Source organism: Vulpes lagopus, chromosome X (genome assembly GCF_018345385.1).
Source record: "Vulpes lagopus strain Blue_001 chromosome X, ASM1834538v1, whole genome shotgun sequence".
Taxonomy (NCBI): domain Eukaryota; kingdom Metazoa; phylum Chordata; class Mammalia; order Carnivora; family Canidae; genus Vulpes; species Vulpes lagopus.
This window is the reverse complement of record NC_054848.1, coordinates 120,849,659-120,875,283: the sequence shown is the minus strand read 5'-3', so window position 1 is coordinate 120,875,283 and position 25,625 is coordinate 120,849,659. Positions and strand designations below refer to the sequence as shown.

The 25,625-nt window shown below is 66.6% G+C and overlaps 2 protein-coding genes across 4 annotated transcripts in view; both read right to left on the bottom strand.

Annotated features, from left to right (window-relative positions):
• Positions 1-3,205, bottom strand: part of ATP2B3 (ATPase plasma membrane Ca2+ transporting 3) — a 62,646-nt gene extending 59,441 nt beyond the window's left edge. For all 3 annotated transcript variants that reach the window (XM_041741991.1, XM_041741987.1, XM_041741989.1), the window contains exon 1: positions 3,046-3,205. The gene's annotated coding sequence lies outside the window, so the exon portion shown is untranslated. The remainder of the gene's footprint in view (positions 1-3,045) is intronic.
• A 7,792-nt stretch (positions 3,206-10,997) lies between these two features.
• Positions 10,998-25,342, bottom strand: BGN (biglycan). Its single transcript, XM_041742018.1, has 9 exons — positions 25,324-25,342; positions 24,910-25,023; positions 15,685-15,944; positions 15,258-15,370; positions 14,525-14,738; positions 13,926-14,036; positions 13,625-13,718; positions 13,401-13,539; positions 10,998-12,195 (listed from the first exon to the last, which is right to left on the bottom strand). The coding sequence occupies exons 3-9, from the start codon at positions 15,932-15,934 to the stop codon at positions 11,998-12,000; spliced, it is 1,119 nt and encodes a 372-aa protein (XP_041597952.1). The 5' UTR covers positions 15,935-15,944; positions 24,910-25,023; positions 25,324-25,342; the 3' UTR covers positions 10,998-11,997.
• Between the last annotated feature and the right edge of the window lie 283 nt (positions 25,343-25,625).

Sequence of the window (25,625 nt, the reverse complement as noted above, 5' to 3'; positions counted from 1 at the left end):
ACATCTGCCCTGCCCCGCAAGCACGCCGCCCGAGCCTGGCTCGCGGGCCCATCTCGGAGATGGCACCGGCGACGCTCCCGCGCAGCTCGCCGTCGGAGGCAGGCACCCGCCTTTCGCGCCACAGCCGGGCGTCCACCAGCTGCCGCGGACACCCGCGGAGACGCTCCTCCTAGAGGTGACCCGGAGGGGCCGCGCACACTTGCTGAAGATCGACCCCCAACTTGCTTGGGATTGACATCCACCCACGGTCGGCCGTTTGCCCCAGTGGCTTCAGGGCGGCGGGGCCTTCCCGGGGCGGAAGGGCCCTCGATCATCCGCTCCCCCGTCCAGCTACGGGCCTGCTCTCCGATCTTGGTTTTGCCACCTGCCGGCCGCACGACCTTGGGCAAGTCGCCTAACCTCTCTGGGCCCCATCCGAAAAATGGGGACAGTCACAGCCCTTGCTTCATTTGGTTGTTGTTTCAACGGAGTGAGGGAATGTGCGTGAAGCACTCCGAGGAAAGACGAGTGCCATTATGACGACTGTCACTACTGACTTTATTGAGCGGGCCAGTAACCTCCGACGCAGGTGGCAGCCCCGAGTTTAAAACTGGAAGGCAGGGCAATGGGCAGAGCCCACGTGCGTGCTGACAACATGATCCGTAAGTGGAAGCAGGAAGTGGGGCCTGAAGCTCAGCCCTCAAAGCCCCCAGGGGCCCGGGCACTCCGGTCCCATCCAGCAGGAAGGCAGGGGGCCCCTCTCTCCAAGCCACGCTGGGGGAGGGGCAGGGGCCGGAGCTGACCCCAGCACCCTTGGTTGCCTTCCTGGGCTGGGAGATGTTCTGGGGTGGCGAGCGCGCACTGACTCAGGGCCCGGCCTCTCCCCACTCGCTCACAAATGATTCAACCTCCAGAGCTCTGGGCTCAGAAGCCTGAAATGTCAGGGGAGCCTCTGAGACCCCCCCCTGCCCTCCCCAGGCCTGGAGCAGGGAAGGGACTTGGCCAAGGTCACGAAGACCATCAGGCCGGGAGCTGGCAGCAAAGTGGAGCTCCCGCGGGCCGGGACACCTCTGACCAGCCTCCCTGGCCCCTGGGTCCCCTGCAGCATCTCTGCTGCGCTCTCCCCTGTGCTCTTAGCCTCGGGGGCTTCCATCCCCAAGGCATGGCTTTCCTTGGTTCTGCACAAAGCCCCCTCCCACGCCACCCCAGTTCCATCTGCCTGTGCCCCCCCGACACACACACACACTTCTGTGCCAGAGCTGCCTGCCCCTTCACTCGAACCACCTGGCAGCGCTGGGCAGGGACCAGGTTGATTTGATCAAGACTAGCAGTGTCCTTGGCCGTCCGTCTCCTCTGGGCCGGCAGTGGGGACAATCAATGCCCTGGGACCGACGCTGCCCGGCCCCTTCCAACCGGCTGGCTCTCCAGGGGCCAGCTCCACCCGCGGACGGGCCGCCAGGCTAAGGCCCTGGCAGCCCCGCAGCCCTCTTCTCTGTGGGCCAGTCGGTGGGGGCTCCCAGCAGCCTGCTCAGCAACCACATGGCTCGCCTGAAAGGGGGCAGTGCAAACAGCGGCGGGCCTGTGGTGTTGACAGAGTCGGCCTGGGGGGGGGTGGGGGCGGGGGGGGGGGTCCAGGAACCTGCTTTGAATGGTGCTGGGACACGTGGGAGGTGCTCTGTCCCACCAGCGCCTGGCAGTGTCCCCAGCCATCCACCCAACCAGTCAATGCAGGGCCGAGGCCCGTCCCCTCCTGAGGCCTCGATGATCCCAGCTGAAAAATGGGAACAGAGAGCCCAGCCTTGCCTCCCTTGTTGGGTGATTCTGCAGATTCAGTGAGGTCAAGGTCGCCAACGTGCCACACAGACACCTGTGCCCACTGTGAGCCAGGCCTGTGCTGGGCACTCCAGTGCTCCCTGCCTTAAAGGGCTCCCAGAGGAGTGAAGGGTGATGGCCGTGGAGAGGGCACCGATCTCGTGGGTGAATGAGGGGGATGCCTTCCGGGCTGGGGGCCAGGGGAGACTGGGATGGCCAGGGTCAAGGCTGGACTGGACCCTGTGGCCCGCAGGGATCCACTTTCGGTCCCAGGCTCAATGACCTCATCTTTGAAATACGGAGTGGGAGAGGGTACACTCACCTGCCCGGACCTGGGGAGTGTCACGCTCCCAGCTGAGGGATGCTGGCCCTGCCCTGCCCCTTGAGGGAGTGTTCCCCAGGGTCTTCCAAGCCCTCATGGCTCTCACCCCAACACTGCCAACACATCAGCCCTGGGCCCTGCCTCTACCCTGCCTGCCACCCCTCCTCGCCTGGCCAGCTGCTAAGCCTGTGGGGGGTGGGGGGCAGCAGGAGGGAGACCAGGTCCTAGAGAGAGGATCTAACTGTCAAAGGCGGAGACCCAGGGCTCCCTCCTTAGGGAGATGCCGCACCAGCTCCAAATTCCAGAATCCTAAGCCCAGAGAGCACTGAGGCCCGATAGGAGAAGCCATCTGGCCAAGGTCACACAGGTGAGGAGGGGGAGGACAGCTGTGCGTGGAGGGATGGAAAAGGAGTTACCGAAGTGTGGCCTGGGAGGCTTGTCGTGGCGCTGCCCGGGCCAGCAGCGGGGTCTGCTGGGCAGCCGTGTGGGCGTGCTGGGGACAGTGTGGGAACGCGGGAGGGTTTCTCGGTGTGCTGGGGGAAGATGACACGGTGAGGGTGCACGGGGGGAGGGGAGGGGGTGTCAGGAGACTCCGGGAGGGTGCTTCGGGCGCAGCCTGGCTCCAGCCCAGGCCCCGGCGCCCAGGCTATGCCCGCCCAGGACCCCGCCCGCAGCCCCCAGCGGCCTTTTCCCCCCCACCCCGGCGCAGATGCGCGTGCGCGCGGGATGCGGGGCGCGGGGCGCGGGGTGCGGGGCGCTGCCCGCCGGCCCAGGGCCCCCGGGGTGACGCTCGGCGCCGCAAGGACACGCAGGCCGGCCGCGGGGCGCAGGTGCCGTGGGCGGGGACCCGCGTCCCCCCACCTGCCGGCCGCGCCACCTGCCGAGCCGCCCGCCCCGCCCGCCCTTGCCTGCGCGCCCCAGGCACCACTTACCCGGTCCTGGGCACGGCCAACGCCGCGGCCTCGGCTCCAGCGGCTGCTGTCGCTGCAGGCGGGCGCCCGGCGGGCAGCGATCCGCTCCAAGGACGGAAAGGCCCGAGCACAGGGCGGCCTGGCCGGAGGCGCGGGGCGCGACCCTCCGCGGCAGGCGAGAGCTGCGGCCGAGTGCTCCCCACGCTCCGCACCGGCGGCGGGCGACGCGGCGCGCTCGGCTCCAGCCGCAGCTCTGAGCGCGGAGGGAGGGAGGGAGGGAGGAGGGAGGGAGGGGAGGGAGGCAGCGAGCGAGCGGGGGGGGGGGGGGGGGGGGGGGAGGAGAAGGGGGGAGGAAGGAGGTAGCGGGCGCGGGGGGCGGCGCGCTGCGCGGGGGCCGTGGGGCTCCGGAGCCACACTCCTGGCGCGCGCCCTTCTGTCCCCGGGATGCGCGGGGCTGTCTGTCCCTCCTGGCCTGTCCGTGTCCCCGGAGGGCGCCAGGGCGCCGGAGGCTGAGAGGTGGGCTTGGCTGCAAACCTGGGGGCCCTGGCACCTGGGAGCGCACAGAAAGCGCTGAGCATGCGACTGGGCGCAGGGTGGCTGCTCCCCCTCAAGACCGGGTCCTCTGGGTCCTCGCCCTAACAGTCAGGTGGAGTGAGGCGCTGGGTTAGGGATCGGTAGCCTGGGGTGCTTGGGCCCCTGTGGCCTTCCAGGGGGTGGAGATACTCTAGAACCTGCCTGCTGTTGGGAGCATGACCATCCAAAGCGTCTTTGGGAAGGCGACTGGAGCTTATGACCGGTTCTCAAAGTTGGTGACCCCAAAAGGTCATCACAGAAACACCATTACACAGGACACCGAGATACTGCACGCAGGTGGACACCCAGAGACATGCACGGGGACGTTTGCACTCCAGACAGAGGCCGAGACAGACACACAGACAGACCCCAACGCAGAGAAGACCCACACCCACACCCACCGACACACATAGGCACACCCCCGGCCAGGGACCCGAGGGTGTGCCCATGGACACCTAGCAGCTGGGGGGGGGGGGGGCTGGCTGGCCCATGCGGCTCCTCCGGAGAGTCCCTAGCTTCCCCAGGTCTAGGGATAGTGGGCGCCTCCAGACCCAGAGGAGGCCTTCAGGGGGCTGGGGTGGCCTAGGAAGGGGACCGGGTCTGCAGGGAAGAGATGCGACAGGCCCACAGTATGCGCCACCACCTCAGGGCAGGCGGGGCTCAGAGCCCCAGAATGTGGCCGCTGGAAGACACTTGGACATAGCCACACGGTCTTTCTTGCCTTGCACAAACAGGGCCCCAGGGTGTGCAAGGCCCATGCTGGGCGCCGGGGACACAGCGGGGGCGCAGAAAACAGGGAGCCGGCAGGCAGAGACGTAAAGGACACAGAGGGTTTGCCCTGGGCCGGGGACTGTCGCACCTCCCCAAAGTGGGGTTCCGAGGGTGGCCCTGGAGACCCGGCACCTCTCCCCACAGGCGGAGGCTCACGCTCACGTGTGCTCTCTCTCACACACCGATGCTCGCTCACATTCATGCCTGCTCAGTCGCACTCACACACACTCACACGCAGGGTCACATTGCCACAACCCACACTCTGTCACTCACACACCCTCGTGCGGACACGTGCTCCTGTGTACTCGCCAACCTACCTGCGCGCACCCACACCGGCTCTTCACATGCACTCACCTACTGTCGCGCTCACACACTTGGACACGCTCAGTTATCCACACGTGTATCTAGTCAGACACATCCACACTTACAATCAGTGCATCTATTCACACGCACACCCACCGACACCCATTGAGCTACGCACACTCTCGTACACCCCGACACAGAGCTCTCCCACGCACGGCTGCGCACAGTCGTTCAGCCCTGCTCCTGCACCCTCATTGTCACATGCGCTCACGCGCTCACGCGCTCACGCGCACTCTTGCACACCTCCTGCGGGCCTTTCCTGGCTGTTTGCTCTTGGAGAGCTAGCAGGCACCCCACGGCGGGGGTTGCCCCAGACGGCTGCAGCTGTCCGCTGCCCCAGAGCCCAGCCTGCAGGTCGCAGGGTCGCACGGTGCCCAGAATAGGGCCCATCAGAGGCGGGGCGGGCCGGGGCTGCCCGCGGAGCCTCCTGCCACGTGACGGGCGGCCTCGGAGTTGTTCTTGCTGTGCCGCCCTCCGAGCGGGCGCCCACCGGGCCCCACCTGAAGCCGGCTGTGAAGCTGGGTGGGCCTTCCCCCGGGGCCAGGAGATGGGGTGCCAGCCCAGCCCCGGGGCAGCCACACGAGGCAAGAGGAACCCTGAGGGGTGCGAGCGCCTCCTGAGAGCCTGTGGCCTCCTCTACCCCACAGACTCGCCCTGGGTCCCCTGCTCAGCCCCCCACAGCGTGGCAGGCCACCGAGCCTGGCCCAGTGGCATGTCCTTCTGTCCCACGCCCGAGGCCCCTGACTCCAGAGCCAGAGGAGGCCCTGGTGGCCCTTACGAGAGCCTCCCTGGGGCAGGACGCACACTCTGCCCGAGCAAACGTTCGGTTATTGGTCAGTCTCTGAGCACAGGTGTGCGGGGAAGAAGTGGGTGCTGAGCTGGAGGGGGGGTCTCGGGCGTGCAGGCCTGGGAGTGGCTGGAGAGAAGGGCTGAGACTCCCTTGGGACCGCGTCACTGCCTTCCTTCAGGGACCAGCGGACATATGGATTGCCCCTGGGGACACGTTCATTTCCCCGCTGGCTGCTGTCCCCATGGGGGCAGTGGCACCAGCACATGAAGTTCTGAGAGCTTGGAGCCAGCCACCTCGGCTGGACAGTTACGTGGGCCCCCCTCCTTGCTCTGCATGGGGTTGCCCTTGAACACCCAGGGGGAAGAAAGGAGTCAAGGGGAGAAAGTGAGAGGCGGGGCACACTCACCACCACCCCTCCGCCTCTTTCCTAGGGGTACTGCCAAGGGCTAGCCCAGGCCAGAGTTGGCCGGGCCACACGCCTTTGTGATGAGGCCTGCTGTGGCCCAAGTCATCTGGCCAAGGAACAAGGTATGTGGCCTTCAGGAGAGCCCAAGGGACGGAGCCACAGCTCCACGGGGTGTCATGAAAATCCCCAGTCTCTGGCTAACAGCCAGCCCCAAACAGCTCATGAACCAGGAGAGGGGATGGCCCCTTTCTGTGCTTCAGAACAGTTGATCCAAAGCCTGTGGCCCCGAGGCCAAGAGGGAGGTCTCAGGCCAGTGAGGGGGCCTGGGTGCCAGGGAAACTGTCCCACCGTCGTCAGCAATGGCCCTTGCTCATTGGCCAGCCCCTCTGGGCTTCTCTGTCTCTACAGAGGTGGGGGGGGAGCTTCTCTAGAAAGTTCTTTGCATCAGGCCCTGTCCCCTGTACTGGAAATGCTTAGGGGGCAGCTCCGCGGGGAGGCCCACGGCTGGGGCGTGAGCAGGGGAAGGCGCTGGGCTCGGGCCGGGCCTCCCTGCTCCCCTGTACCCTCTCTTGGTCGCTCCTGCAGCCCCACACCTGTCAGCACTGTGCTCGAGCCCCTCCTGCCCCCCTCGGGAGCCTCGGGCCTGGGCCTGGGTCACTGCCCCTCACTCCCGCTCTCCTCCTGGGACGTCTCAAAGGCACTCTTGGCCCAAGAAACAAAGCCAAGAACGGGAGGCCCGCCCTCAGGCCCGGCTCCCTCCAGCCCTTCCGCACACGCTCCGTGTAACAGGAATCCACCCTCCCCCTTCCTGCTGACCACCCCCTCCTTGTCACCTGCCTCCGGCTCCCCTCCCCCACCGCCGGGTGCTTTCTTTCCCAGGTCTTCAGCCAACCGTCCCCACTCCCCTCTTCCTGGGCCCAGCAGCTGCCGCCCCTCCTCCCCTGCCTGGTTCCTCTCCTGCTACTTTCGCTGGGGCCTCCGCAGCCACCTCTGGGGAGGGCAATTCTCAGCCCAGCCCTGACATGGGGGGCCTCTGGCTGGGCCCCGGGGCCCTCTCTTTTCTCAGTGCTCCCTCTCTCCCTGGCTGAGATCATAGACCCTTCCTCTCCCTGACCCCCAAGGCCTTGGGGGCCACCATCGTGCTGGGGTCCCCCGGGTCGGTACTCACCTGCGGCCCTGTGGCGGGCTGCCATGCCCCCCAAGAGCTGTGCAGGTCCTAACCCCTGGAAGCGGGCTGGGATCTTATTTGGAAACGGGGACTTTGCAGATGTGATTGAGTTGGGGATCTTGACGTGGAGAGATGATCCTGGCTTATCTGGGCAGGCCCGAGGTGCAGTGACAGGTGTCCTCATAAGAGGGAGGCAGAAAGAGATTTGACACACGCACCCACGGAGGGGGAAGCCACGTGAAGACAGAGGCAGAGACTGAAGGGGTAGCCGCAAGCCAAGGGATGAGCGGGGCCACCGGAGGCTGGGAGAGGCAGGAAGGATCCTCCCCTGGAGTTTTGCAGGGGGGGGGGGCAGGGCCCTTGACTTGAGCCCTGAGACAACCAGTGTTTGAAGCCAGGCGCAGAAAACTCATACCAGTCCCTGACCCGGCCCCCAAGAAGTCCTGGGTGCCCCTGAACCCTGCCTGCAGCATACCTCCCCTTGGGCCTCCCAGGTGCTTGGCCTCAGTAGATGCTACCCCGGAGGTTCTGGAGAGCCAGGCTTCCTCTCTGTCCTCAGGGGCTGGCTGGGGGAGGTGGCCTTTTGGCTCTGGGCTGCCCAGGGCTGCGGCAGCCCCGTTGCACCTGCCCCACACATGTCCACAGTGGAGCTGGCTTTGCACCTTCCGGCGGCCCCTGCCCTCCCAAGACCCGAGCCCAGAGCCCACGGGGACGGGCCTGGAGACCACAGGGGGAGCAGAAGTGAATGAACACTGGCCCCGCTTCCCAGCTTCTCGAAGCAAGCCCTCCACCTGCCCGGTCAGGTCCTTCAAGGAGGGGTTGTCCTTCTGAGGCGCCCTGCCCCCAGCCCCGGCCATGGGCTGTGGACGCCTGGCTGGCTGCCCCTCCGACAAGCCCCAGCTTGTCTAAACCCGAGCAGTGGATTCGGCTTAGGCTCCAGCTGGGCCCCGCTGCATTCAGAAGGCACCTGACCCGCAGTAAGTACTTGGAAATGTCCCCCACCCGGGCCCCGTGTCACTGACAATGCTCCTTGGCAGCCACTTCTTGCACGGGACAGCCCTCCCCGCGACTGAGCTGCTCCCGTGACTTTTATGGCCCTGTGTGCATGCTCGAGCACGCGCGTGCGTCTGTGTGTGTGTGTGTGTGTGTGTGTGTGTGCGCGCGCGCGCGCGCGCTTGTGCACGCACTTGTGCCCGCCTCAGCTCACTCTCTGCCTCAGGTCCCTCCTCTGAGCCGCATCGACACACTCAAAGCACGGGGGGGCCTCCTGGTCCTCATGTGATATTCCTGGCCTCCCCTTCCTCTGCCTCCAGAGGCCTAGGACCTGGGGGTGCCACACCCCCATCCTGTCACCATCCCACCCCCTTCCTGTCACCCCACATCCAATCTATCCCCAAGTGCAGGGGCTGGAGCCTGGCCCCTCCTACCATCCTTCCTGCTGCCTTTTGGGCATAGCTGAGGCTTTCAAAGCGGGCACCCCTGAGCCCATCTGCGTACCCACAGCTCATAGTGGGGCATCCCAGCCCTCTGGGGCTTCCTGTGACCTCGGCCAGGCCCTGAGCTCCACGAGGAGGGCGCTCTGCATGGCCTGAGCCGTAGGTGGGGGCTGGCGGGTGGCAGGGGTAACCTTCATGTTGCCCTGGGCTTTATTTATTTATTTATTTTTAAAAGATTTTATTCATTTATTCATGAGAGACAGAGAGAGAGAGAGAGAGAGACAGAGAGAGGCAGAGACACAGGCAGAGGGAGAAGCAGGCTCCATGCAGGGAGCCCGACGTGGGACTCGATCCCGGGTCTCCAGGATCAGGCCCTGGGCCAAAGGCAGGCGCCAAACCCCTGAGCCACCCAGGGATTCCCCTGGGTTTTATTTTTAAGCCCAATCAGTCCCCACTTTTGTATAGTCATCATCACCACCTAATAGCTTGCAACACACTTGAAGCACAGGGAGACGACGTCCTCCATCTCTGACCAGCTGCTCTGAGGATAGAACCCTGTTTTCCAACCACGACTCACAAGCTTTTGTGGGGTGAGGCCCTGTTCACCTCCCTGGGCTCCCGCCACGGGCCCAGATGGTCCCCTGGGTGCCTCGAGGCCTCTGGTCTTGGCAGAGTGTGCGTCCCGACTTCAGGGCACGGTCTCCTATTGTGCAGGGTGACCCACAAGGTCCATGGATGCTTTCCCTGGAGCCCAGCCACCGGGATCTTATCCGAGCCTAGCAGCATTATTACAGTTGTCTTACTAGTTTTTTTTTTTTTTTTTTTTTTTTTTTTTTTTTTTTTTTAGAGAGAGAGAGAGAGAGAGAGGGAGAGAGAGAGTACACGTGTGTGAGTGGCGGGGGTGGGGGGGGACAGAGGGACAGAGAGAGAGAGAATCCCAAGCAGACTCCGTGCTCAGTGCAAAGCCCTATGTGGGCATCTACCTCACAACCCTGAGACCCCGTTCCCGGGCTCAGATCAGGGGTCAGCGGCTTAACCAACTGAGCCACCTAGATGCCCCACTCGTCTCACTGGTTTGTCAGGGCACCTCTGTGCGAGAGAGGGAGGCAGAGAGGAAGGGAAGGGCGGGAAGGCTGGGAGAGAAGACCGAGACCTACAGGGACTACGTTGGACCTGCACGACAGGGTTCAGTGCCCCGGGCCGGCCCACAGAGAGATGGCCCGAGGGCTCCACGTCCCTGGCTCCTGCAGGCCCCAGTTCTGGCTGTCCCTCCTCGCAGCCAGTGAGGGGACTTGACTGAGGCCCTGTCTCTTGGCCCCTGGCCAGTGCCCTTGCCCTGAGCCTGCCCAGCTCAGCAGAGATTGCTGGGCTGTGCAGCACATGGCCCAGAATAGTGCTATGATGCCGACGGGTGACATTCTATCACAGGGCCACCATGCTGAGCGGCGCCTCCCATCCCCAAAAGGGGAAACTCAGGGACGCCGGGCACCCTGGTGCCAGGCCAGGCAGAAGGGCACGCAGCTCTGTGCTGGGAGCCAGCACGTGGCGCCTCCGAGCTCCTTCTGTCCTGGGCTGGCACTCGTCATGGGCTCTGCCTGCTGTATTTTCATGGGTGACCGGTGGCTCCGGGGAAGCCCTGGCCCCCCACCACCCGAGATGGAGGGCCCTCGTGGGGGATGAAGGAAGAGCGGCCAGGCTCTGGCCCGCCACCACCTCAGTCTGCTGGGCTTGCCAACCGAGGGCACACTGCTCTGGGGACCGTCCCTCCCCTGCCCGTGCTGCCCTTTCCGGGGCAGACCCGTGTCCCCAGCGGGTAGGCTTCTCAGGCCGTGTCCTGGACCCTTTGTCGGGAGCCAGTGGCAGAGCACTGCAACCTGGGCTTGGCTCTGCGGGCGCGCGGTGCGAGCTCCTGGGCCGAGCTCCTGGGCCGAGCTCCTGGGCCGAGAGGCCAGCGCAGGTGCGTGCTCGCGGCCACGGCTGAGGCCTGTCCTGCCCAGGTGTGCGCCCCCTGGTGCTGACTGGGGTGCTGCGCACGGGTCCCCCCCACAGCCGGGATGTAGCGTTGCTCGCAGCCTCCCCCAGCCCATCAGGACAGGCAGACGCGGCCCCATAGGATTTGCAGGCTCCCCTCTCAGAGCGAGGGTCTGGTTGGGTGCTCTGAAGGTGGCAGGTGCTTGGCAAATGCTCCGCTCTGGGAGGGCGGATGCTCCCTCAGCCAGGCCCGCTCTAGGGGCCCAGTATAAGGACCGCTGGGGCGATGGAAGTGCCTAGAAAGAAGCGGAAGGGATCTCCTTGTCCAGCCGCAGACCTGGAGGTATTGAGGACCCTGGCCTGCGGGCAGGGAAAGCAGCAAAGGGGAAGCCCACCGCTCGGAGAGGGCACGAGGAGGCGGAGCCTGGGCCCACCGTGGCTCCCCTCTCCGCTCGGTCCCCGGTGCCACCCCGCGAGTGGCAGCACACAAAGCCATATTGCACAGTGTTTCTTTAATTGAAAGACAACAACCGACCTCAGAAGCAGCCCCTCCTCAAGCTGGGTGTGATCGTTTGAAACCCCCACCGTACCAGGGGCCAGAAGGCGAGGGGAAGGGAGAGCTAGCCATCTCGTGGGGAGAGGGGGACGATGAAAGCTGGCTGGGGCTCCAGTGGGAGGCTGGGCCCTTTCCGGGGCCAATGCTCCCCTTTGGAGTGCGGGGTGCATGCAGGGTGCATCGTCTCCACCTGCTGACCTCCTCCAGGACTGTCCAGGCTTGGGGGGAACTGCCCTCTGCCCCGGGGCTTGCCTGGGTAGGGGCTGAGCAGAAGCCCCGCGCCACAGACAGCGGACCCGGCTGGGAGATGTGAGAGAGGAGAGGGGGGATGAGACGGACACATGGAGAGGGACAGGGAGAGAGAGAGAGCCAGGGAGGAAGATCCTGGTCTGGAGGCCAGTAGAGGAAAGAGGCTTGGATGGACGGGCCAGGCCATGAACTTGCAGAAGGGGGGGAGCGTGGGAGGCCAGGAGCAGCAGGCCAGGCCAAGGACGGTCGGGAGCCGGAAGCACACGAGAAGGAGGAACGTGCGCCCGGCAGGTGCGGGGGGCTGTCTCCATCCTTGTTAGCCCCTTCCCACCCCTAGACCCAGGGCCCGTCTTTCTTGGACTGGAGCCTCGGGCCATTTGATTTGAGGGTGAATGGGAGGAGAGCTTTATGAGGGGGCCTCTGAGTGGCTAGGACGGTGGGGGGGCGGGCAGGGGCAGCTCTGAGGCCAACAGGCATGTGATGGGCGGCTGGGTCTTGTGCCCCATCTGCGTGCTTGGGAGCCAGGATGAGGGCGTCAGGAGGCAGCGAGTCGGGGTCCGGGATCAGGGCGGGGCTGGGTTGGGCGCAGCTGGGCGCTGGCTCGGCTCCTTGGCTCTGCCCTCCCCTTCGGGATGTCTGCTGTGCTCCCCAGAGACCCGGCCCAGGCCACCACGGCGGCTGCGGCTGCCTCTACTTTTTGTAGTTGCCAAACTGGATGGCCAGGCGGTCAGTGACGCAGCGGAAAGTGGCCGGCTGCACCTCCCAGTAGGGCACGGGGTTATTGAAGAGGCTGATGCCGTTGTAGTAGGCCCGCTTGACCCCGAAGCCCACAGGGCAGAAGTCGTTGACGCCCACCTTGGTGATGTTGTTGGTGTGCAGGTACACCACCTGGGGGCAGAGGGGGTGGCTCAGGCCCAGCGCCTGCCCTCCCAGCCCGGTCCAGCTGCCGGCCAAGTGGCAGGCAGACCGGACGGCAGAGGGCTCGGGCCTTCCCTCCTGGCTGAGTCCCGCCCCGCCGCCCCACGATTGGGGTTTCATGGCCGTGCTGGCCCTTGGAGGGCCAGGACCTGGTCCTTCCATAGTTGGGAGGAGCCAACCGAGGCTTGGGGGTGGCTCTCCGGTAGGTGTTGCTTGGGATGTGGAGGCACAGGCGCGTGGCCAGGGGCCGGGATGTGGGGCCCAGATGCGGCGCGTGGCGGGTGGGAAGTGAGGGGCACGGGACGTGGGTTCGGGTGCAGGAAGGAGGGCACCTGGGGCTCCCCCTGGGCTTCCCAAACTCCAGGCCTGCCCCTGGGTCGCAGCCGGTCACTCCGGAGACCCCGTGGCATAGGTGCGAGAGGAGAAGGAGCCCGGACATGACCTCCTCTTCCTTCCGGGCCCCAGGGGCGCCCGCTCTCCGAAGCCCCCCTCTGGATGGGGGGGGCGGAAGAAACCCCCAAGCGAGGAGGCGCTCAGACTGCAGCAGCGCCCTCTAGAGGCAGAGCGGACAGCGGCCGCTAGAGGGCGCGCTTAGCCGGGCACGGGCCTCCGTGAGGCAGCATCTGGGCGCCCCCCCCCCGCCCCCCTCCCCGCGGCAGGGCCTGTCCGGACAGCCTGTGAGCGGGCAGGTCTCCCGGCCAGTGCCAATGGGGCCGAGGAAGAGACTGGAAGCCAAGCCAGGGACGAGGTCCCTGAAAGAACCCCAGGCAAGACCCTGCACCCCCCTTCCCACCTCGACCTACTTCCTGCCCTGAGCTGAACCCCCCCAACCGCAGATCTGTGCACCTGCAGTGCCCAGGCTGTTCCCTGACCCCCCAGGCTCCGCCGCGCCTTTCTGGGGTCCCACCGCCTACGAAAACTTCAGCTGCAAAATCTACCAGGCCAACTCCTGCAGGCGCCTCGCACCCCCTCTCCACGCACCCCCCAGCCCGCCATCCCCAGTGCAGTCCCCGCTCGCCTTCCCTGCTTCCTCAGCACGGGTCCCTGTGATTGCTTCTTTCCAGATGACGAGGGGGCGCAGGGAGAGCAGGAGCGGCTGGCCAGCGGCACAGCAAGGCCCTACTAGGCCCCTCCGGCTCAGGGCAGCCGGCATGGGGGCGGCGGGCGGCTCTCACCTGGAGGAGCTTGAGGTCCGGAAGGCCGGAAGGCACCCTGGACAGCTTGTTATTATCCAAGTGCAGCTCCCGCAGGGTGGGCAGGAAGCTTAGGCTCCCGTTCTCGATCATGCGGATCTGGTTGTGGCCCAGGCCCAACCTGCAAAGGACACGTGACATGTACCGAAAGGTAGAGGAGTGAAGAGCAGTGGGGGCAGGGCGCCCCGCTTGGATCCCCAGCCCACCTGTACAGCTTGGAGTAACGGAGCAGGTCCTCCAGCTCGATGGCCTGGATTTTGTTGTGGTCCAGGTGGAGTTCATTCAGGGTCTCGGGGAGGTCTGCCAGGAAGACAGGGTGCTTGCAGGGGAATGCAGGGGGGGCGGAGGCCAGGTGTGTGGGCTGGGTCTGAGTGCGGGGTGACGACGGGAGCACAGGGTTCCCCAAGCCCAAGTTGACTGGCGACTCCAGATATCTCCAGGCCCCCCCACCTGCGCCCACCTGTGCCATGGACGCAGGACAGCAGGGGGAAAGGGCTGCCTTCCTACCTTTGGGGATGCCCGTGAGCTTGGCCTCAGAGATGCGCAGGTAGTTGAGCTTCAGGCCATCGAAGGCTCCAGGCTCAAAGCCACTGTTTTCCAGGGGGTTCCCGCCCATCTCTAGGAGAGACGCCCTGCTCAGCCCCAGGTCCTGCTGGCCTCCTGGCTTGGGCTGGCCTGACGGGCCCGGCTCCCCCAGCTCCCCCAGAAAGCAGCCCTGCTGATGTACCGGGCTGATCGCGAACTCCTGGCTGTCCAAGACCGTGACCTCCCAAGGGTGCTGGCCCAGGCATCGGCCTCCGGGAGGAAGGGAGGCAGGAGGAAAGGGACGGGACCCAGAGATCAGCTGCTCAGCTCCTCCGGCTGGGCCCTTGGTGGACCCCGGCTGGCCGTCTGGCTGCACTGGCCCTTTCCCTTCCTTCTCTCTAAGGACCCCAGGTTTCTCTTCATCTTGCCATGGCAGCCCTGGGGCATGCCCCGAGACAAGCCTCTGGAATGTTCTATGAGGCCCACCAGGCTTGTCCATGGCACCCGGCCAGGCCGGCTGGAAGAGGTCCCTCTCCCTGCGCCCTCCCCGCCGGCCACGGGGGTGGCCAGGCCGCACTCACCGATGCAGTTCATGTTTCGCAGCCCGCTGAACACGCCCTTTGGCACCTTGCGGATGCGGTTGTCATGGATGCGGAGCTCCACCAGGGAGCTGGGCAGGTTGGGAGGGATCTCCACCAGGTGGTTCTTGGAGATGTAGAGCTTCTGCAGCTTCCGCAGGGGGCTGAAGGCCTTCTCGTGGATCTTGGAGATCTTGTTGTTCACCAGGACGAGAGCCTGGGGCAGGGAGGGCGTGGGACGTGAAGGCACCGGCTCCCCACTCCGCCCTGCCCTCACCACTTTCCCCCTCCCTGGCCGCCCAGGGTTGGCGATCAGTGGGGCTGCCAGTGGGGCCTCGAGGGGATCCTGCGGGCAGCATGTAGAGCCCGGAGCCAGCGCTCGGGCCTGGCCATGTCATTATCGCCCCGCACGGCCCACCGCCTCGCGGCACCTCGGTTTCCTGGCTGGCACCCGGGCCGTGATAGACTGTTTCCTTCTCGTGTCGCTGGGATGCAGCGGTACAGCAAGAAGTTCTCAGCCGGAGAGGGAGTTGGGCTGAGCGACTGTGTCCCGTGCTTGTGGCTGCTGACATCCACACATGTGACCTGGGACCTGGGGCACTCCCACCGAGCCCTCCCCAGACGCCACGGCCCCCGCCCCCTCTCGCACTGCACACATCTGCCCCCACAGCCGTAAGCGCCCAACCCCTGACACTGCCACCTCCTCCGAGCCCCGCGGCGGCCCGGGCGGCCTTACGTAGAGGTGGTGGAGGCCCTTGAAGTCATCGGCGCGGAGCTCCGAGATGTCGTTGTTCTGCAGGTCCAGCAGCATGGTGTCGGGTGAGATCTCCTTGGGCACGGCCTTCAGACCTGGGGGCCGGGGCCGCCGTCACCAGCGTGAGCGCCTCCGAGCAGGGGACACACACGCACACACGCACACACGCGCTCGTGCAGGGGCTCTGCCACAGGTGAGGGCCCTTCTCACTCTCCGCTCGCTGGCAGCCGAGCAACCGGACACCGTTCCACGCTGAGACCAGGCTCCCCAAGCCCACGCGCTGGAGTCACCCCATCTCTGACCCCACCCCTTCTTGCCATCCCGCTGGGCAGGCGTGTGTCTCCCCAGTAGGGCACTGAGGCCGGCCCGCGCCTTCCTGCACCCGCCCCGCCCTGGTCCCAGGACTAACCCAGGTCGGAGCACTGAACAACCCGCAGGTGGCAGTGGCAGCCAAAAGGACACATGGCGCTGTAGGTGGGCGTGAGGGCGTCCAGGTCCGGGACGCCTGAAGTTGTCTCAGCGCCTGAAGCCTCCTCGTCGTTCAGCATGGGCAGCCCGTCGTCCAGGGTGAAGTCCCAGAAGCCCTTCTGCTCAAAGGGCAGGGCCTGGCTCAGGGCCAGCAGGGAGGCGACGAGCCACAGGGGCCACATGGTGGGCATGCCTGGGAGGCTGGGGTGAGGAGGGGCTGTCAGGAGGGCCCGGCTGGCACCCGTACGTGCCCCCTGGGCCCTTTCCCCTTTTCTCCAAACACCAGGAGCTGAGGACCCGCACGTGTTGGCACAGTGTTCACCATCCCTCACGTGGGGCCAGCCGGACCCCAAGGCGGGAGCGGCGGGGGGGCAGGTGGCAGACGGACGGGGTGTGGGCAGGCGGGAGACACCTCCTTCCGCTCCCCTCTGATCCCGGGCAGGACAACGGCTTTCATGGGCAATGGGTCGTCTTGCCGGTCAGTGAGTCGCGCTCACCTGCCCCTGCCCACTGCCCCCCACACAGCCCCTCAGCTGGCAGCCTGCCTGGGGACAGGGGTCAGTGAGGCGAGCGAAGGGAGTGGAGGGGGCAGAGAGGGAAAGGCAGCTGTCTGCCCCATAAAGGCTTTGAAGAATTGGGATTTGAATAACCTATTGTGGCCAGGGCCGATCCCACATGCTCCAGGCCCTGTGGGTGCAGTCAGCATTGAGCTAGACCACCATGAGTCACTTCCTTTCCTGCCTGAGCTCCCCCTTGCAGCACACCCACATTTTCTGAAGAAAAGTCGAGAGGCCAAGACACCCTGCTGGGCACGCTGGGCTGAGGCCTGGGCGAGCCACGGAGGCGGTGCGGACAGAGAGGGGCGGCCTCCCGGGCAATCGCTGCCGGGGAGGGGGCGCGGCCCCCCAGCTCCCCTCCCCAAGGCCCCCCAGGGCCTCGGCACCCTCTCCTGGCCCGCAAGACTTCCCCTGGCTTGGCCTGCAGAGCCCCGGGGCTCCCACACCGGCTCCTGCCTTCCTTCTGCCCGTGGCCCAGCCCCCCGGAGAGGCCACCAGAGGGGAGCTGGCTGCTGCCAAGGTGGCAGGCAGGATCGGGCTTGTCCGAAGTCTCCCCCAGGCCGGGCAGCGGGGTGGGCGTGAGGGGGAAGCTGCCCTGCCCGAACCTGCCCCAGGGGCCCGTTTTTACCACCTCCTTCCTCCCCCCATCCAGAGGCTCCTCTGCTGGAAGGTCCTGTACAGGGAAAGGCTGAGCCCCTGCCTCTCCCACCACCCTCACCCTCCCGGATTTCCCCAGAAAGTCCCAGCCAGCCTCATTTCCCCATGTGTTCCGCAGGCGTCCGTGTGCCTGCCTGCCCTGCTCCGCTCCCGGGCTCCGGTGTCCGGGGTTGCCCCACGTGCCTCTGTGGGCAGTGAGCCTGGCCGGGGGCCAGGGGCTTCCTGCAGACCCGCACCGGCCCCCCGCTCCAGGGAGACCCTCCTCACTTGGGGCCGTGACGGGCTTCAGTGGGGCCCGGGGCACCTCTGAGCCTGACTGCTGCATATAAACGTGGCAGGAGTCCCTGGGGACTGGAGGGCTCTGCTGGATTTAAGCCTCGAGAGCATCTCGGCCCGGTCTGCTGCTTTGTTGAGCGAGCCCGGTTGGTGTGGGGCTGGGCTGGGTGCTGCGCGGCCCCCTGGAGCCCTCCCACAGCAGGCCAGGGCACAACTACTCTGTGCCCAGGTTCCCATCGATCCCAGTCCTGCCAGCCCCTTGCACGCTCCCCTAAGTGGGTCATGTAGCTTGCCCCGGCTCCCACTATCCCCGAGGACACTGGCGACCCGGGGTGCAGTGTGCTGGGCAGGCCGAGGTCACAGACCCAGGACATGGTTCAGTGGACTCGGCTGGAGGGCCAGCCCCAGAGTGTCCCCAGCAGGTCCCAGTGGCCCTCCTGAGTGCATGGCCCCCAGTGGCAAGTTCAGAGAAGCTGCCTGCCTGCCTGTCCCAGGTCACACAGCAAAGTAAGCGTCCCCCACGTCAGGGGAGCACCCAGTCTGCCTGGCTCCCTCAAGCCCCAAGACACCACGATCACACCCCAGGTCCTGCCAGCCCCAGACTGGCCGGGCAGGACCCAGGGGAGCCCCCGGGGAGGTCCTGGTGTCAAGGAGGGAGGAGGCCCTGTGCTTGCCTACCTGACAAGGTGTCCCTCCTTCTTCCCCTGATTCTGCAACCTCCAGGGCAGAACAGGACAGGCCGAGGCCCTGGGTGCCTGCTGCCACTGCTTGGGACCCTTGCTTGGGAACCACTGGAAGCCCGGGGCTGGGACGAGGACGAGTGGTCGGAGAGAACAGGAAGGGGAGGATGGAGGCAGGAGAGCAAGATGGAATGGGAGAGAGGGAGGAGACTGTTGTCTTCTTGCCTGGCACCCCTGCCAAAGCCGCTACCTCACAGGGGGGATGAGTCAGGGCTGGCACGCCCAGTGGGAGCCTGGGAAGGCCTTGGGATCCACGGCTCACCTGGATAGGTGGGGGTGGATGGGGTCGTCTGGCAGGGCCCAGGGGAGGCTGTGGTGGGAGGTGGGCAAGAATAGGCCTCCTCTAGCCCTCCGGGGGCTGGGAAGGGCCAGGGGTCTCCCGGGGAGCCTCCGCCCCCGGATCTGGCCTGGCCGCCAGAGTAGAGCAGGACGGCACTGGAAAGGCCAACCAGGGTGAGACTGGCCACCCAGGCTCCACGTGGGCTCGTGGGACGTGTCCTGGAGGAGTGGGGGCTCTGGAGGAGATGATTCAGCTCGAACCAGCCAGGCTTGATGTTGCTGCATCTGGGGGCCACAGGCAGCGGCCCTGGGCTCTAGTGCAGGCTCACTCTCGGGGCGTGGGGTGGGGGGACGGAGGCTGACGGCGGGAGGCCCTCCACCAGGGCCCTGTGACGGAGGCCGAGGACAAGGCATGGCTGGTTCCCCCGCCGCCCGCTCCCGGCTGGGCCCGGGCAGTGGACAGGCTGGCAGGGTGGGGGCTGGGCGGGCTTGCCAGCAGAGCCTCATTTCCACTCTGGAAGCTGGTGGAACTGCACAGGGAGGGAGGGCTGGCCGGACAAGGAGCCGGGCAGGGTGTCCCCGAGGACTCCGGGGAGGGCCTCGAGCCCTGTCAAGCTGTGCTTGGAGCTCGCTGGACCCCTGGCCCTGACAGCAAAGGCAAGAAGTGGTTACGGCGCCGAGGCCTCCGGCCCAGTGCCCACAGGTGTGAGCGAGGGAAAGGGCCGGGCTTCCTGGAGCCCGCGCCCAGACCAATAGGGCCTCCCTTGTCTCGCTCTCTGAAAGCCGGCGCAGTCCTGCGAGCGAGGTTGCTCCCGGTCCGCGCCAAACAAGACGCATTGGCAGCCTCTGAGAACATGGAGCGGCCGTGCCAGGCATTCAGGCCAGGCCAAGGGCGGCGGGAGCAGGACTGAAGGTCTGGCATGCCCTGGGAGCTCGCTTGCGAATGTGTGGCCTGCAGCTGCCAAGTCGGAGACGCCGGGCACCGTCCCGAGGCCTCAGCCCGGCGTGTCCCCCCCCCAGCAACCCGACCTGAACTCTGGCGCGGGTGCCACCGTCTACCTAGCCCTGCCGGGTCCCCGGGGCTGCGTGGAAGAGGAGGGGCGGGGGGGGACGGGCAACACGGGGTCCCCTTTCCCTCCGCACCCCTCTGTCCGCCAAAGGCCTCGGAGGCCGGCCTCGAACAGCCGGCGGGGGGCAGGAGCGCCGTCCAGAGCTGCGTTCCGCAGGTGGGTGCCCAGCCCAGGCTGGCGCGCAGCCGCTCCTCCTGCCCCAGGCCCCAGCCCGCCGCCCTCTGGCAGCCTCACCTGCTCTCGGGGGCCACCGTGGGCCCGCTGGGGCCCCCGCACGTGCGCGTGTGTGCGTGTGGGGGGACCGCGTGAGGGGCTGGCGCTGGGGTGGCGAGGGCGCAGGCCCGAGCCCCACCCCGTTGCGCCTGTGCCCGAGCCACCTGAGGCTGCAGGGCGAGCAGACGCCTGCACGTGGCCGGCCAGGGCAGCTCCTTCCCGTCATGGCCTTGGCTCCGCTGGGGTATTCAGGTAACGATGCGAACTGGACGTGGCAGGCGGAGGCCGTGGGGAGCTGGCAGGGAGCCGGCCCATTGGCGGGAGAGGGCTGGGACCGGGGAGCCGGCGGGGTGGCTGGCGCGGGCGAGGCCAGACCTCTGTCCCCACAGCATTCGGGAGAGCCCTCCGCCCCTCCGCCCCTCCGCCGCTCTGTCGGGAAACCTCTGGAAGGCGGGGCGGGGTGGGGGGGGGAGGGGTTAAACTGCTGGCCAGGGGCCAGGCAGCCCATGACCCAGGTCAGCTGGGGGTCCTGAGGTTCCCAGTCCTTTCACACCTGGGCCCGGTGTCCTTCCTCCTCCTCCTCCTCCTCCCAACTCACTGAAGAAATCCTGAGCTCCGCCTCACCTCATTCTAGAATGTTTGAGGAAGAGGGTGGATGCTATCGCCTCCCACGGATGGGGCAGGGGACTCAAGTGATCCCTTAACGTAGCCCTCCCAAAGACCAAAAGAAGAAAGTGCTGTTTTTGCCACTTGATGAAAAGGTAAACTGAGGCTCACACTTTGCCCAAAACTCTGGCCCGAGGCCACACAGTAAGGAAGCGGTAGGACTGGGGCTCCCTGTCTGTCCATCTGTCTATCTGCCTGTGTGTCTGGCTCCATCCTCTGCTGTTCCAAAGCCACGAGACCCTATACTCCCTGGGCTGTGCAGGGGGGGCTGGACCAGCCTGTGGGGCCCTGGCAAGGCTCCCCGGCAGCTCCCTCACCCGAGCTGGGAGGTGATGCTGTTGGAAAGTCGGGCCCTGCTCTGTGGGCCCTTTGCCCATCGTGGCTCCTGAGGCACAACGGCCCCTGGCTCTGACCGCCACTGATGGTAGGTCTTCGAGTGCCTCGGGCCAGCCGCCCCCGCTGGCCCCAGCACCCCCAGCGGGCTGGCCACAAGCCTGGGGCTCGGCTTGCCCCGGGTCTGCAGGGGCATGGAAAGGCCATCATCCCAGCCAGCCAGGGAGCTTCCCTGGAGCCGTTTAGGTCCCAGCTGGCAGCAGACCCCACAGGGAGATGTCCTCGGCCTGGCTCCCAGAGCCTGGCGCCCCCCTCGCCTTGCTCCCTGGCTGAGCCCGGCTGAGGCGAGGGGCCTGGGCCCCGCTTCCCGGGCAGGACGGTGGCCAGGCACCCGGGAGTGAGGCCCTGCCCTTCCTGGGCCCAGGGTTTCCTGCAGCTCCTTCCGCACCGGCTCTCAGCCAGGGGCTCCGGCTGGTGGTGGGAGCCAGCCCTCGGCACCCGGCCCGGGGCACCCCCCAATGCACCCCGCCTTGCGGCCGGGGGCCTCCATGGCCCTGCTGGACATAATCAAGGGTGAGCAGGGACTCAGACTGAAGGATGATCAAAGTCACCTTTGCCTCTGGTGTCCTGGGACAGAGCTGCTGGAGCCAGCCTCTCCCTGCCCCTTCCCTCTCTCCTCCAAGTCCCACTTCAGTTCCCCAAATCCCCAGCCCTGCGTGCTGGGTCCCCCTGGGCCATCTGTCTCCCAAGGGGTGGATGGTGGAGGAGAAACCAGGGTGAGTCTTGCAGCTCAGCCTAGGCTGGTGTTTTTGTGGAGTTTGGCTTTCAGGTGCCAGGGACCGGGAGCGCCGGTGCAAGGAGGCTGGACAGAGACCCCAGCCCCTTGAAACCCAGAGATGTGTCACCACAGGGAGGGGCCGGTGAGTCATCTAAGTTCCCGGCTGGGGAATGTCAGTGATGCTACTCTGTAGGCTGCCGTGGGAACTGAGGCTGGTGGGCCCTAGGCGAGAAGGCTTCCTCCACGGCCACCCCAGGATCTGCCCTGACCCAGAGCAGGGCGGGGGGCGGGGACAGGAGAAGCCAAATGGGGGGGCTCTGGGCAGCCCCTAGGAGCTGGAGTCCCGGAGGGAGTGAAGGAGGCCCCGGGAAGCTCGGGCTGGGGACTCCAGTTGAGGGGGGACAAATCGCAGTCACCCATCCCTAGAGGAGGTGGCCACGCGGGCCCCACACCCATCCCCGGGGCCACTGGGAGACTGGCTCTGGGAGACGGAAGAAGGGCCCGGCTGTGTAGCCTCCGTGGGTCTCAGGCCCGGGGGACGCGGCGGAGCAGACACCCTCCCGCCCCCAGCATAGCCCCTCTACCTGCCCCCTACTGCTCCCTGGGAGGTGGGACTTCCAGAAGGCCTTCTGTGGGTGATCCAGGTGTGGGCCCCAGCGTGTGAGCAGGAGACAGGAGGGAGAGGAGGGGCACTGACCACAGGGGCCAGCTGACAGGAGGGGACAGAGCTGCCACGACTCTGCCTTCAGGGGGAGCCCTTGCTCACTGTCACCGCCACCACCCACAGGAGGGAGGGGAGGGTGCCCTGGGACAGCCACCATCACTCCTCAGCCTCTCGATTTGAGCCGAGCCCTTGGGCTGGTGTGCCCCGTGCACCAATGTAGAGGGAGACAGCTCCGGGCAGAGACTGAGCTCTCTCACCCTGGGGTGACTGATGAGGAGGGTGCGGAGGGAGTCGGGGTGGGGTGGGAAGAGCTTTCTTACAATCAGGGGTTTGGGAAGTTCCGTAGAGACGTGTGAGACAAATGACCCCGCGGCCCAGCAGATGAGGCTTCAGAGGCCCTGGGGCTGGGGCCGGGGCTGGGACCATCCTTGGGGTGCGGCGGGGAGGGGGTGCAGAGTGGACGGTGCCCGGGCCACAGCATACTGCTTGCGTGTCCCAGGGAGATCCTGGGGGACTGCCACTCTCTCGTGCCTCAGCTGTGTCCCCGGGCAACTAAGGACAACTGACTGCTGGGACGGTCCTGTGCTGGGCTGTCTCCACGGGGCTTCTCCAGGGAGTAGGCGAGGGATGGCAGTGGGTGGCCCGGGAAGCAGGGCAGCTGGGAGACATGGGAGGCCCTATTGAAGGCTCTGCCGTCTTCTGGGGACTTGGCACTGGCACCGGAAAGGCCACTCTGGGGTCTCTCCTCATTTACGCCCCCCCAGTGAGCCAGGGCCACTGGTAGGACTGGGGCGGGTTCGGTCAGAGGATGGCGTGCCAACTTTCTGGGCCCCTGAAATGAGCCTGCAGAGAACTGCCAGCAGCCACAGCTGGGCTTCAGACTCCCCACATACACGACGGGGACTCGGGGCCCTGCTCTGGGGCAGGGCACAAGAGCGCTGGGATGGTTAATGCCCACCGTGGCCCGGGGTCTTGGGGCTTGTGGGTAGGCCCCTGGGCGGGCGGACCCCTCGGCAGCTGCCCCCCGGCTCTCCGTCTGCTCTCGCGGTCCCGTGGGGCGCCCTCCTTTCCATGCACCCCACAGTCCTGCCCTCAAAGGCCGCCCCATGCTGTGTGGGGGGGCAGACGGGCAACTCCCCAGGGAGGCACCCACTGGGGGAGGCACTGGCGGCCTCGGGGCGCCAGGAGGCGCTCACCTGCGGGCTGCGGGAGATCCCCAGGAAGCTGAGCATGTCCAGCTTGTCCCCGGGCCAGTCGGTCCCTCCAGGGCGGAGACCTGGCAGGCCAGGGAGCAGGGGAGGGCACAGATGCAGGAGCACACTGAGGATGGGGCTGGCCCTATCTGCCACCCGAGTGGCCCTTCACCAAAAGTGTTCAAGAACAACCTCCCTGGCCTGGACGAAGTCTACCCCGCCCGCCCCAGCCCCCCACCCTCTCCTGGGTACCCCGGCCTCCTGCTCCACCCAGCAGAACCGACCTGGGCAGCCCCCACTAACCAGTGCCCAGGCCCAGGCCCAGCCCCACCCATGGAGCAGTGTGTGTGGGGCGCTCCCCTCCCCCAACCTCCCGGGAGACCCCGCGACCGGGCGGAGAGCTCCGTTCTGCCTGTCTCCCATTCTGGGTCCCCTGGCGGCCCCTCAGCACTCCAGCCATCCTGGGAACTTGCAGGACAGCGGCCAGGGGCCCTGTCACATCCTCCTCCAATGCCCACGCGGTGCCACAATTGTCAGTATCCATGGCCCAGTGACCCCGAGGCTTCCCCAGGTGCTATGGTGTCAATAGGCAGGGCTTGTGGGTCAGGAGCCCTGGCTCGTGGCCCCAGGTTTGTGTCCGACTCGCTGTGCAACTGCGGGCACGTGCCTGCCTGTCTCTGGGCCTCGGTTGTCCCTTTTGTACAATGGAAGGAGTGGGGGTGAGACCACAGGGGCCCCTCCTCCCCTCCCCGAGAACTCTGGGGGCAACCTCGCAGCTACAGTTTTGCTTCAGACCTGGGGTGCACCCTCCGTTCTGGAGGCGTCCCATGCACCAGTAGGCGGGGGCTACTTTAGGGGGACAGAGCAATTAGTCAGCGAGCTCTTGAGCCTCACTGGTCGTTAAAGGCACCCATCCTGGGACCATGGTGTCCGAGTCTGGAAGTGGGTCTGTGGCCTCACCCCTCCCCAGGGTCCCCAGGGGCCCTCCAGGGCCCCAAGCCAGGCCTGCACAGGGTAACATGGCACAGTCGCCTGCATCTCTCTGTGCCCACCCCTCCCCATCCTGAGTCTCAATCCAACGGGGTTCCGGGGACAGACAGGACCGAGCCCCCCAGGCAGCCGCACCCAGGGGACCCTGTGGCCAGGGCCGTGAGGAGCCACCCCTCTCTCAGGAGGAGGCAGAGGAAGGGAATTAGCCTGCGGGTAAGGGAGAAATATCTGGGCAGGCTGCCTGGGGTGTGCCGGGGAAACCAAGTCTCTGAGCCCACGCCAAGGACTGGTCCTGGCCACCGGGGACCGCTCCCCGGCGCGGAGCCCTGCCAGCCCTGTCCCCAGGGTGCCCTCGGGACTCGCAGTGAAGGAAGAGGGCCACTGGCAGAGCTGGGATGCCGGCCACCGGGCCATGCCCAGGCCATGCTTGGGGTGGGGGGGCGGCAAGGGGCAGAACCCGAGGGGCGAGGGAGGCAGGGAGAGTGGAGCTGCGTGAGGTCAGAGGGGAGAGGAAGGCTGGGCAGAAAATGCAGGAAGGGCCAGCGACTGAGGGCCGTGAGAATCACAGGAGCCCGGGAGCAGGACACGGAGGTAACGTGGTGGGGCCGAGGGGAGGGATGCGGAGGGCTGGCGGGGGGCAGCAGGGACGTGGGCATCTCCAGGGCGGCGAGAGGGCAGTGGCAGCAGGGATGAGACAAGGGGGGGACAGCGGGCACAGCGGGGTGGGGGGCGCTGGCGTGGGGACCCTACCTGGGGAGGGCGAGCGGCTGGGCACAGGCTGGCTGGCAGGCTCGGGTGTCAGGCAGGCAGCGCGTCCGTCCGTCTGTCCGTCCGTCCGGGCCCTCCGAGAGCAGCTGCTCGCTCCTGGGCAGTTCGCGGAGAGAGGGAGCCAGCGGTGGGAGGGAGGCTAAAGGCGGGGCGGGCTGGCCGACGGGAGGGGACCGGGAGGGGGCGGGGAGGGAGGAAAGGAGGGAGGGGGCTGCCGGCGGAGAGGGAAGGCGACGCGACGGAGGGAGGGAAGACGCAGGGAGGGGGCCGGCCTCCGGGCCCCCCTGGAAGCTTCAAAGGGAGCAATTTTCTCGTAGACGGCTGGGCTGGGCGAGCTGCGCACCCCCCTGCCGCCCGCCCACCCCAGGCATGGGGAAGGGACACGCTCTCACTCACACAAGGACCCTCGGTGTCTCTGGGCCGGCACAGCCTCAGACACTCAAACTTTCCACTGCCCAGATAGGGACACTGAGGCCGGGAGAGGGGCGGGCGCTGGCTTGCTGGCACTTGCAGGCGGAGGGCAGAGGGGAAGGGCGGCGAGGGGGAGGCGGCCTCCGGCTGCTGGTCCAGTGAGTGGCCCCCGGAATTCTGGCCTGAGCCCGCCCAGAACCTCCAGCAGCCCAGCCTGAACAAGGAGGTGGTTCTCCACAGTCGGGGCGGGGTGGGGGGGTAGCGGCTGTGGCTTTCTGGAAGGCCTT

Coding starts and splice junctions, on each gene's coding strand:
- BGN (XM_041742018.1), bottom strand. CDS start 15,934: ATGCCCACCATGTGGCCCCTGTGGCTCGTCGCCTCCCTGCTGGCCCTG. Junction 14,739..15,257: donor AGGGCCTCCACCACCTCTAC/GTAAGGCCGCCC, acceptor TCCCTGCCCCAG/GCTCTCGTCCTGGTGAACAA. Junction 13,540..13,624: donor CGTTACTCCAAGCTGTACAG/GTGGGCTGGGGA, acceptor TGTCCTTTGCAG/GTTGGGCCTGGGCCACAACC.